This window comes from Onychostoma macrolepis, chromosome 03, assembly GCF_012432095.1.
Source record: "Onychostoma macrolepis isolate SWU-2019 chromosome 03, ASM1243209v1, whole genome shotgun sequence".
Classification (NCBI taxonomy): domain Eukaryota; kingdom Metazoa; phylum Chordata; class Actinopteri; order Cypriniformes; family Cyprinidae; genus Onychostoma; species Onychostoma macrolepis.
The window spans coordinates 54542437-54555860 of record NC_081157.1 but is presented as its reverse complement, the minus strand read 5'-3'; the positions used below and the strand labels follow the sequence as shown (position 1 = coordinate 54555860).

Below are 13424 nucleotides of genomic sequence, written 5' to 3'. Positions count from 1 at the left end.
TCCTTGAAAGTGAATAGGTAGCGCTATCGAGCCATTTTGCCACACCCACTTCTGAAACCCATATCGGTCATATATTTTCTCCACTTCTGTATAATAGCAACATTAGTGCAAAATAGCAACATTAACGCACGCACCTTAGCAGCCATGATCATGGATGAGCCTCCCTTCACGCCCAGGATGGGGATGTGCGTCTGCGCAGAGATGAAGTCCAGGATCTGCGCGATGGCCTCCTGGTCGGTGTCATCTCCGAACACCACGCCCTGCAGCCAGTGCTCCGTCATCAGGTCGCAGATGCTCTTGATGATGCTCTTGGGGTCTGTCTCATTCATGGTGAGCATCTCCACGTTGGGTGCCAGCGGCATGTGGCCAAAGTCGTCTTTGTCGCGCGTGCCGGCAAGCGCCACCTCACTGGAGTTTCCCACCAGCACCACCGCGATGCTCAGGCCCTGCACCAGCTTGGAGACGGGTGGATAATGCGCCACCGACGAGGGGATGTAGTGGGCTCCGCCCCGCTCGCGCCGTGATTGGACGGCCAGTGGCAGGAGGAGGAGCAGACACACGGCCAACAGCTGCTGCAGGGACGGGCAGGGCCAGTGACGCGGGGGCGGAGCCAGCGCGTGAAGCCACGCCCGCCTTTCCTGAGAGGGTGGAGCTAAGCCACGGTAAATGCAGACGGACATGATGGAGGAGCGAAAAACCTGTGAGAAAAACAGACAGAAGTTACAGCTCAGCAACTATCCCAAATGCAGATATCTGTGTAAAGATGACCTCACCGCTGTTTTTATTATTCCTGAAGTGGGAGGATCTTTCAGACACGTCATGTGTTAATCAGTACTGTGAAAGTAAATTAGGAAACGAGCACCTGGAATTCTGAATTTCACAGCATGTGCTAATGATCAGACGATATGTGGGTTTCAGAGGAGAACCGGCGAGAAACGCTTGTGTGGATATTAATATCATCCACTTCAAAAGATGTTGGAAATACTGAGTGCTTCTGGACCAAAGAGCCTGTTCCTGTCAAAACTGAACATCACAGAACAAAAACTCACACTGAACGTCACGAGAGAGAAGAGAGAGAGAGAGATGGAATGACCAAAACCATCAGACAACACTATTATCCCAAAATGAACAAAATATTTAAAAATCACACTGCAGCATGGAAACACAGCTGCAATATCTGGAGCGAGCTGACAACCACCAATCAATATTCAATAAATGCTTTGATAAAAAGTAATTCAACAACCCTGTGTTACACATGAATGTCTTCAAATATGGCCAAATTATACAGATGATTAGTTACATTTCTTACATAAATTCTGCACCATAATAAATAATGTGTAATATACTGTATATAAATATATATATATATATATATATATATATCAAATTATAATTTTTAAAAATGTATTTATTAAGATCATGGAGAACAAATTCACTCTATATAGATCAGAAATGAACACTGAACGCGCATGAAAAACTGCAACGTTTCCACACTGGAAGGGATGCAAAAATCGGAGGAACTACATCTCAAACTTGAAAAAAGAACAACAAGAGAGACAGAATGAGAGTAACAGATGAACTAAACCTGGCCTTGGACAGAGCAGAGGTGAGCATGTAAGAGCCCTAGGGCCCTGAGGTCTGTTCCTGAGCGAGAGACTGAGGGCTGTGAGCGGCCGGTGTCTGTGACACACATGAATAGTGCAGCAGCAGACGCTCAGCAGATCAATATTTGATGCGTCTTCAGCCTGTTTATTATGGATGAGATAAACTCTCCCCTGACGAGCAGAGAGAGAGAGCGACCCGCGCCTACACACCGCACAGAGCCGCGTTACACAAGCGCTGCAATGATCGCCGCTGACGGACAGCCTGTGATTACAGAGCGATGAGCGAGGAGTGTTATTCCTCACACACACCACAGACTTCTCCAGAAGGTCTCAGTGTTTTGGTCCATGTAATGGAAGTCAATGTGGTCCAGTGTTGCTGGAACCCAAATGGTTTTTCACAGTACATTCATACAGGTTTGGATGGACATTAGGGACAGTACATGATAACCCTTCAAATGAAGATCTGTGGCGTTTTGTACTGGATGTGACGGAGGAGAGGAAAGCGCTTGTGATGCAGAGACTGACACACAGTTCAGAGATCTGAGTCTGCACTTCTCTTGGCCACTCAGTTTCCATAGCAACCATTAAAATAGACCTCTCGATACAGTTGATGGCCTCACACACACACACACACACACACACACACACACTCTCAGGCTCCGCCCCTCTGCAGAAGCCACTCACGTCACTGTAATTAGCATAAGAGAGTCCTGTTTATGAGATGACACACACACACACACACACACACCGCACTGTAATCAGTGAAATGAGATTGATTGATGCTTTTCACAGATTACAGCTTCAGCTCACTTGGCTATTTCAGGAGCACATTACATGGATGAGGACCGTGTGTGTGAGTGTGTGAGTGTGTGAGCATGCATGTGTGTGTGTTCAGGCTCTGATCAATTCTCGGTGCTGTGATCTCAGATTGAACTCAGATCTTCAGCCTTTAACACACATCTTAAGTCATTTGTAAGTGAAACCGTATGCTCAGTGAGGAATAAAACCTGCACTAAGGATTTGGCCATAATAAAACGAGGAATATTCATAAACGGCATCATGTTTGATTGTATGCTGAAACTAAACTCTCGACAGGACAGCGAGATTCAGAGCGGCTCACTGTTGACGTCTAACCACATACAGAATTATCCGGAAAATGACATCACATTTTATTATTAAATAAAAACTAAACATTGTCAAATATCATTAAACACTATAAACATGTTTTATGACTCCACAACAAATCTTTTAAATGTAACTATTCAGAACAGACCATGTGTTATATAATATATAAAGTAAACTAAATTATACCAACATTATTATAAACACTTATTTAAAGTGAAAGCCAAACTACTGGTTTGTGGGAAATGTGCTTTACAAATAAACACAAGTACAAATGTTTTGTGTGCTTGACATTAACTGCATCATATAAGTTGCTTTCGAATGTAAGTCTCAGCACATTTCACATAACGAAAAACGTGACTTGTATTTCAAAAATATATGGCACATGCATGTAATAAAATGATGGGCGATGGAAAAGAAACTGTGCCACAGCTACCAGTTTATGCTTCCTCGCATCAGCTCGGGTCAGTAAATGAGCGGCACCTTCTCGTTTCTTCACAACGAGGTGAAAGAGTCATTCTGTTCCTCTCTGCTGACCTCCACCTGAACTGCTGAGACCATCACATCCTTCAAAAAACAGCTGAAGACTCACCGCTTCCATAAACACTTAACCAGCAACACCTTGAACCAATACACTGACATATACCTCACAAACATCCTTCTCTCGCCCACGAATGACAACACGCCATAAAGACATGATAGCAGACACCAACACGCATGAGCCTTACAGAACACCTGCGAGACGCTTTCATCTCTGGAGCACAGAAGCAGTGATGGGTCCTGAACGCGTCCTTTAGCCGCACAAGCTTGAGGACTAAGTGATGACAAGATTTTAAAGTATTCATGAGAAACATGAATCTCTGGAGCAAAACACACTGCTGCAAACATCTACTGAACGCAGGAGCTGGGAGTCCATATTTATCATCTTAAGAAAACCACTGACACACACACACACACACACACAGATTGAAGCGGTGCAGGTGTGAGGTGTGTCACATGACATTGGTTTATTCATCAATCAGTCAGTCTGCACACGTGCGGCCGCTGCGTGATCATGAGTGCCAACACATGATGATCTCAAATTAATCTGATCTAATTACACCATCAGAAAGGAAAATAAACCACAACGCTCCATCACACACACACACACAGATCGATGGGTTGGTAAACAGATAACACATTAAAAGCCACCCATCTGCTCACACACCGTCTGCTGATGCGCAGCACAGGTCTGTGTGTGCGCGTGTGCGCGTTTGTGATTGTGATTAATGGAGTGATGTTAGTAATGTGGAGGGTCGGCCTAAAGTCACACACTCACTTATTTCTGTTAGTCCTGCGGCCGCTTTTCTCTCCAGCCAAAAAAAAAAACTGTTTCATTCACATAATTAGCACAATTAAATCACAATTACAACAAGACCCAAATATTTGAGGACACATTAAATAAAACAATTGAATTAAAGGCTTTGTGTAACATCAAAATGACATCTCACAACACAGTCACTACTGATCTGAACAATGACTAGAGTTATAACCATAACCAGAACAATGACTAGAATTACAACCATAACTAAAACAATGGCTAGAATTACAACCATAACTAAAACAATGGCTAGAATTACAACCATAACTAGAACAATGACTAGAATTACAACTATAACCAAAACAATAACTAGAATTATAACTGTAACCAGAACAATGACTAGAATTATAACCAGAACCAGAACAATGACTAGAATTACAACCATAACTAGAACAATGATTAGAATTACAACCAAGAACAATAACTAGAATTACAACCACAACTAGAACAATAACTAGAATTATAACCATGACCAGAACAACAGCTATAATTATTATCATAACCAGAACAATGACTAGAATTACAACTATAACCAGAACAATAACTACAAGTATAACCATAACCAGAACAAAGACTAGAATTACAACCATAACTAAAACAATGACTAAAATTATAACCATAACCAAAACAATAACTAGAATTACAACCACAACCAGAACAATAACTAGAATTATTACCATAACCAGAACAATGACTAGAATTATAAACAGAACTAACAATGAATAGAATTACAACCATAACCAGAACAATGGCTAGAATTACAACCATAATTAAAACAATGACTAGAATTACAACTATAACCAAAACAATAACTTGAATTACAACTATAACCAGAAAAATGGCTAGAACTACACCAAAACAATAACTACAAGTATAACCTTAACCAGAACAAAGACTAGAATTACAACCATAACTAAAACTAAAACAATGACTAGAATTATAACCATGACCAGAACAATAGCTAGAATTATTGCCATAACCAGAACAATGACTAGAATTATAACCAGAACTAACAATGACTAGAATTACAAGCATAATTAAAACAATGACTTGAATTACAACCATAACAAGAACAATGACTAGAATTACAAATATAACCAAAACAATAACTAGAATTATAACCATAATCAGAACAATGGCTTGAATTACAACTATAATTAAAACAATGACTAGAACTACAACTATAACCAAAACAATAACTAATTACAACTATAACCAGAACAATGGGTAGAATTACACCAAAACAATAACTACAAGTATAACCATAACCAGAACAAAGACTAGAATTACAACCATAACTAAAACAAAGACTAGAATTACAACCATAACTAAAACAATGACTAAAATTATAACCATAACCAGAATAATGACTAAAATTATAACCATAACCAGAACAATGGCTAGAATTACAACTATAATTAAAACAATGACTAGAACTACAACTATAGCCAAAACAATAACTAGAATTACAACTATAACCAGAACAATGGCTAGAATTACACCAAAACAATAACTACAAGTATAACCAGAACCAGAACAAAGACTAGAATTACAACCATAACTAAAACAATGAATAAAATTATAACTATAACCAGAACAATGACTAAAATTATAACCATAACCAGAACAATGACTAGAGTTATAATTATAATCAGAACAATGATTAGAATTACAAAAGAGCAATGACTAGAACTACAACTGTAACCAGAACAATGACTAGAATTACAACCAAGAACAATGACTAGAATTACAATGACTAGAATTGCAACCATAACCAGAACAATGACTAGAATTATAATTATAATCAGAACAATGACTAGAGTTATAACGATAACCAGAACAATGATTAAAATTACAACAGAACAATGACTAGAATTACAACCATAACCAGAACAATGACTAGAATTATAATTATAATCAGAACAATGACTAGAGTTATAACGATAACCAGAACAATGATTAAAATTACAACAGAACAATGACTAGAATTACAACTATAACCAGCACTTTAACCATACCCATAAATATAACTAAAACAATAACTATAAAGATTACAACAATAACTGTAACAATACAATAACCATAACATAACCGTGTAAACAAGCTATATCTATACCAACAGCAACAACTAATGACAACTATAACCATCAGTACAACGTATAACTAATCATAACAATTATGACAAATTATGACTATGACTAGATTATGACTTTTTAAAGGTAACTATAACAATGACTTAAACATAAAAAGTATCTATAACGATAATTATAACCATAACTAATGATAACTATGACAATAACTATAACAATTACTAATGTCAACTAATGACAACTATAATGATTATATAACAATAAATATAACAAGAACAATTACAATAATATGATGATAACTACAATGATATGATAACTATACTAGTAACTAAAACCATTACTAATGATAACTATAACCACAATTACAATGATAACGATTATGACAATAACTTTAAAGATAACAATAACAAAGACTTAAACATAAAAATAACTATAACATTAACTATAACCGTAACTAATAACTATAACTATAATGATAACTGTATCAACTAGTAAGAGGATAACGAATGATAACTATAACAAACCGTAACTAATAACTGTAACAACTAGTAAGAGGATAACTAATGATAACTATAACAAAAACTTATAATGATAACTAATATGGCAAGCCGTTTTGACTTTTATTCATTCTCAGGATATGATTTCTTGATATCAACAATTCAGTTTTTACTAGTTAAAATGTTAATTCTTGATATCGGGAATTAGATTTCTACTAGTAACAATGTCTATTTTTGATATCAGCAATTTCATTTCCACTAGTAAAAGTGTTAATTAATTCAATTTTCACTAGTTAAAATGCTAATTGTTGATATCAAGAATTAAATAGTTGATATCTGTAATTGTATTTTCACTAGTTAAATGTCACCATAGGCTGCCATTCAAAATCAATTGTTGATATCAAGAATTAATTTCTTACTAGTTGAAATTCCAATTTCACATATCAGAAATACAATTCTTACTAGTAAAAATGTCTATTCTCAACAACTTAATTCTTGATATCAACATTTTAATTGTCATTAGTGACAATGTTAATTTCTGATATCAAGGATTACATTGTTGATATCAGAAATACATTTTCAGATATCAGAAATGAACATTGTCACTAGTGACAATTAAATTGTTGATATCAAAAATTATATTTCTACTAGTAAGAAATACAAAGCTGATATGTGCATTTAGAATTATAACTAGTAAGACATGCGTTTTTGATATCTGTAATAGTTTTGTCGTCCTTTTAACATTTAAACATATGTATTGTTGATATCAACAATTTAATTCCTGATATCAAGAATTCCTTTTTGGATATGTGCATAATTTAATGACGAGTGCCACCCTTTATGAATATTTACGGTGGACAGATGACAAGGTACAGAGCCCAAAAGAGAACGACACATTAGATTGCCCTCTCATGAAAATAAAACGTTCCTGTAGGTTATTTTTAATAATTATTTTGTTTTCATTCAGGCAGAGGCTACTTACAATAACTCTGCCTACCAATCTAGGGTTATAATACTGCAAAAAACCTCCACACGCTGTTAGCTTCAGTGGCGCAGGTAGTAGAGCATAACGCAGTTGTGTTTTGATGCGATGGACCCGAATCGATTCTGCCTTCTGCCGAACTCGTTCTACTCTCTTATCACATCGGAAAGGCATTTATTTTCAATAAAAATGAAGGAAATAATCGAAAACTGGAAAATAACGTGTTGTTATTGGTTATATAGGGTTAGTTGTAGGGGCGGCATCCAGTTAATAATTTTAATCCAAATTATAATTTACACTCAATACGTTATTATTGTATACTGTTTTATAATGTAGCCTACTACAATACTGAGGCGCAGTATCAGTATATTTACAATATCGCCCACTATTTGCAATAAGTAGTATAAACAGCATCAATCTACTATTACTGCAAGAAAATATTACTATTATTAAATAGTGTAGGAAATAGGATCTATTGCTAAGAAAATATGCTATTTTCACTTACTGTAAATAGAATTCATTGTATTCACTGAATTTAAATAGCCGCTGCCAAAATCAAATTCTAAACTATCAGCAGTTTCAACTGGAAGATGAAGGCTGTGATATTAATTTTATCCACAGGATGAAGAATCTTCTAAGCCTAGTCCCCCACACAATTTTATTGAAAATAAATGCAATCAGTGTGTATAACCGTAGTGTAACAAAAGTAGTTTCATATTATTAGTGTGCATAGAAATATGTGAAATGCTCATAGATCATTACGTTTGTTCTTTTTTACATTTACCCCAATAAAACACATTTGTCAAGTTTTCAGACATGATTAAATAGTGCTGTACTATGAAGACACCATTTTATGTATCTCTTTTGAGATAACATCTAGTCTCTATTCCATATTATTTTTTGTTGATTTGCCAAAACAACACATAATGTTGAAATGGATAGTAGAGACACATTTCCAAAACAGAAACATTATTTATTATTTATTTTATGATACAACTGTTGTTAGGTCTTATTATTTTGTGGGTCTTAAGTAAACACATTTATAGTTACAAAGTAAGACAACAACAACAATATAGCCTAATAATAATAATAATAATAATATAAAATAGCCTAATAATAATAATAATAATAATGATAATGAACGAGATGGGCAAGATTACATAATTCTTATTAAATCGTTGTCCATTTCCACTCCGAACCCACTACAATTGTTCATGTCTTAACTTTCAGAAGAGTGTATCAGTGCAGTGTCATATTTAACGTAACATTGAAATGACTGAGACAGACATGAGAAAGAGATTCAATAGACTTTATCCTTCATCTTGTCCACCGATACTTCAAGAGCTGGACAACATGTCTGTAAAAATATTTTTACTAGTTAAAATGTTATTTAAGATATCAGTAATTCTATTTTCACTAGTTGCAAGGGCAATTTCAGATATCAACTGCCTCTGTTACTATTACTTAGTTACTAGTAAAAATGTGAATTCTTGAAATCAAGAATTCAGTAGTTACTAGTTGAAATGTTAATTCTTGATATCTGTAAATGTATTGCAACACGTTACATTTGTTATTTCTGATATCTGACAATGCATTTCTGATATCAATATAATTTCTATATGGCTTTCTTACTAGTAATAATCACATTCATAATATCAGAAATTAACATTGTCACTAGTGACAATTAAATTGTTGATATCAAGAATTAAATTGATGATATCAAGAATAGACATTTTTACTAGTAATAACTGTATTTCTGATATGTAAAATTGGAATTTCAACTAGTAAGAAATTAATTCTTGATATCAACAAAACTGATTTTGAATGGCAGCCTATGGTGACATTTAACTAGTGAAAATACAATTACAGATATCAACTATTTAATTCTTGATATCAACAATTAGCATTTTAACTAGTGAAAATTGAATTCTTGGAATGAAGAATTCATATCCTGCGAATGAATAAAAGTCAAAATGGCTTGCCATATACAGGTACATCTCAATAAATTAGAATGTCGTGGAAAAGTTCATTTATTTCAGTAATTCAACTCAAATTGTGAAACTCGCGTATTAAATAAATTCAGTGCACACAGACTGAAGTAGTTTAAGTCTTTGGTTCTTTTAATTGTGATGATTTTGGCTCACATTTAACAGAAACCCACCAATTCATATCTCAACAAATTAGAATATGGTGACATGCCAATCAGCTAATCAACTCAAAACACCTGCAAAGGTTTCCTGAGCCTTCAAAATGGTCTCTCAGTTTGGTTCACTAGGCTACACAATCATGGGGAAGACTGCTGATCTGACAGTTGTCCAGAAGACAATCATTGACACCCTTCACAAGGAGGGTAAGCCACAAACATTCATTGCCAAAGAAGCTGGCTGTTCACAGAGTGCTGTATCCAAGCATGTTAACAGAAAGTTGAGTGGAAGGAAAAAGTGCGGAAGAAAAAGATGCACAACCAACCGAGAGAACCGCAGCCTTATGAGGATTGTCAAGCAAAATCCATTCAAGAATTTGGGTGAACTTCACAAGGAATGGACTGAGGCTGGGGTCAAGGCATCAAGATCCACCACACACAGACGTGTCGAGGAATTTGGCTACAGTTGTCGATTCCTCTTGTTAAGCCACTCCTGAACCACAGACAACGTCAGGCGTCTTACCTGGGCTAAGGAGAAGAAGAACTGGACTGTTGCCCAGTGGTCCAAAGTCCTCTTTTCAGATGAGAGCAAGTTTTGTATTTCATTTGGAAACCAAGGTCCTAGAGTCTGGAGGAAGGGTGGAGAAGCTCATAGCCCAAGTTGCTTGAAGTCCAGTGTTAAGTTTCCACAGTCTGTGATGATTTGGGGTGCAATGTCATCTGCTGGTGTTGGTCCATTGTGTTTTTTGAAAACCAAAGTCACTGCACCCGTTTACCCAGACATTTTGGAGCACTTCATGCTTCCTTCTGCTGACCAGCTTTTTAAAGATGCTGATGTCATTTTCCAGCAGGATTTGGCACCTGCCCACACTGCCAAAAGCACCAAAAGTTGGTTAAATGACCATGGTGTTGGTGTGCTTGACTGGCCAGCAAACTCACCAGACCTGAAGCCCAGAGAGAATCAATGAGGTATTGTCAAGAGGAAAATGAGAAACAAGAGACCAAAAAATGCAGATGAGCTGAAGGCCACTGTCAAAGAAACCTGGGCTTCCATACCACCTCAGCAGTGCCACAGACTGATCACCTCCATGCCACGCCGAACTGAGGCAGTAATTAAAGCAAAAGGAGCCCCTACCAAGTATTGAGTACATATACAGTAAATGAACATACTTTCCAGAAGGCCAACAATTCACTAAAAATGTTTTTTTTATTGGTCTTATGAAGTATTCTAATTTGTTGAGAGTGAATTGGTGGGTTTTTGTTAAATGTGAGCCAAAATCATCACAATTAAAAGAACCAAAGACTTAAACTACTTCAGTCTGTGTGCACTGAATTTATTTAATACACGAGTTTCACAATTTGAGTTGAATTACTGAAATAAATGAACTTTTCCACGACATTCTAATTTATTGAGATGCACCTGTAACTAATGCCAAGTATAACAATAAAAAAAAAAAACATAAATAATAATAACTATATCAATAACCATAACTGTAACAATAAATACAGTATAACTATATTATTCAATATATATCTATACAAATTGGATGGATTCAGACTGGCTGTCAATGCTTTTATCAGTTATCAGCTGGGAAAAAATCGTTCTGAGAGTGATTCCAGTGATATCGTTCCTCTGTGCCGTTATGCGCATATAACACTTTATGGTTATACTGATGTTCACAGTGGTCACTCTCGGTGTGAACGGCTCTTAAGAGCAGCAGTCGTCCGTTCATCAGCGCAAGTGACCGTAGCGGACGATAGCTCAGGAGAACACGTCCAGAATCAGATCAGCCGTGAACCAGCACACTGTCCAGGGCTTCGTGATCTGCTCGATGAAACACTGACGTGAGACCTGCACCATAACTAAATGAGTTCTAGATGAGCGACCCCTTCAAACACACACACTAGGGTTCTCCGAATGATAGTGAGTGTGTGTTGAGTTGATGAGATTTGATTTGTGTGAAACTCTGAAGGGAGCAGCAGCTTTATCACAGATTATCACAGATTACCATGTGTGTGTGTGTGTGTGTGTCAGGTGTTGCCCTCTCTATGTGATCAAACGTCTAAAATGAGAGTCAAAACTCAGCAGCCGTTGGAGCCCGTGAGAAAAACACACAGAATAATGAAACAATGTTGAAAATACTGAAAGAGGTCAATGGCAGGTGTGTGTGTGTGTGTGTGTCTCACCTCGTGTGTTTTCAGCCGAAATCTCACTCCTCCATCTCAGAAACCACATGATGCTGTAGCGCTCTCATACCCTACTGTACACACACACACACACACACACACACACACACACACACACACACACATCAGTATTAGTGGAACATATGTGAAATATCCTAATTCTAAATAGAGTGATTGACTAATGCACATCACAATCAATAAAGCATCTGTGTGTGTGTGTGTGTGTGTGTGTGTTACCTGTGGACACTGATAGCAGTTGGTGTGCAGTATCTCTCTCTGTTCTTGTGTGTGTGTGTGTGCGTGTGCGCGTGTGTGTTACCTGTGGACGCTGATAGCAGTCGGTCTGCAGTATCTCTCTCTGTTCTTGTGTGTGTGTGTGTGTGTGTGTGTGTGTGTGTGTGTGTGTGTGTATACTCTGGAACTGCTGATCTTCAGCGTCCTGTTGTGTGTGTGTGTGTGTGTGTGTGTGTGCGCGCGTTTTTGTGAAAAGTCAGGACATAGATGTGTATAATGACGAGGGTATGGCAGGTATTACAAGGTGAAGGTGACATCTCAGGACATTGACCCATGTCCCCACTTTTCAAAACGCTTATAAATCACACAGAGTGAGGTTTTTTTGGGGAAAGTTGAAATGCACAGTCTCCTGTAAGGGAGGTTTAGGTGTAGGGTTGGTGTAGGACAATAGCACATACAGTAAGTACAGTATAAAAACCATTACACCTATGGAGAGTCCCCACTTTTCACAAAAACGAACATGTGTGTGTGTGTGTGTGTGTGTGTTACCTGTGGAAGCTGATAGCAGTCGGTCTGCAGTATCTCGCTCTGTTCTTGTGTGTGTGTGTGTATATACTCTGGAACTGCTGATCTTCAGCGTCCTGGTTTTCAGAGCGTCTGCAGGGAGAGAAAAGACCTTCATTTTCAGATAGAACACACACACACACACACAAACAAACAAACAAACAAACATAAACACACACACATTTTAAATTTACATTTAGTCATTTTGCAGATGCTTTTATCCAAAGCGACTTACAATTGGGGAATACATAAAGCGATTCTTCTTGAATACATGTTCAAATTCACTGAGAACAAAATCATTTTCATAAATGTTCTATTAAATTGTTTTATCTTTCTATAAGTTCATGTGTTTTATCAAAAGTTCACCAGGCAAAAACATAGAAGATAATAATCAATAACACATTCAGGACGTTGATGTGAAGAATCATGTGCCGAACAAGCGTTTGTGGCTCATGAAACTGAGAAAGAGCCGAACATCATCTGATCCAGATCACAAACCACAACAATATTCTAAATGAGCACTGTATCAAATATTTAATTATAAACAATGGAATTGCAACTCTCAACGTCTCTAAATCACTGTATACACACTTTACACAATACAGAGTTTCAAAGCAGCTTTACAGTGAATCATGATGTTG

The 13424-nt window shown here is 37.0% G+C and overlaps 1 protein-coding gene across 12 annotated transcripts in view; it reads right to left on the bottom strand.

The window, feature by feature from the left end:
- grin2ba (glutamate receptor, ionotropic, N-methyl D-aspartate 2B, genome duplicate a) overlaps positions 1–13424 on the bottom strand; it is a 67914-nt gene that overhangs the window by 29854 nt on the left and 24636 nt on the right. For 5 of the 12 annotated variants that reach the window (XM_058769398.1, XM_058769399.1, XM_058769404.1 and 2 more), the window contains 4 exons: positions 12769–12876; positions 11986–12059; positions 774–1050; positions 135–698 (listed from right to left, as the gene is read on the bottom strand). In XM_058769398.1, the coding sequence (XP_058625381.1) occupies positions 135–698; positions 774–821 (612 nt within the window). In that variant the 5' untranslated portion in view covers positions 822–1050; positions 11986–12059; positions 12769–12876. The remainder of the gene's footprint in view (positions 1–134; positions 699–773; positions 1051–11985; positions 12060–12768; positions 12877–13424) is intronic. The other 7 variants (XM_058769400.1, XM_058769403.1, XM_058769407.1 and 4 more) reach the window with 5 other exon arrangements.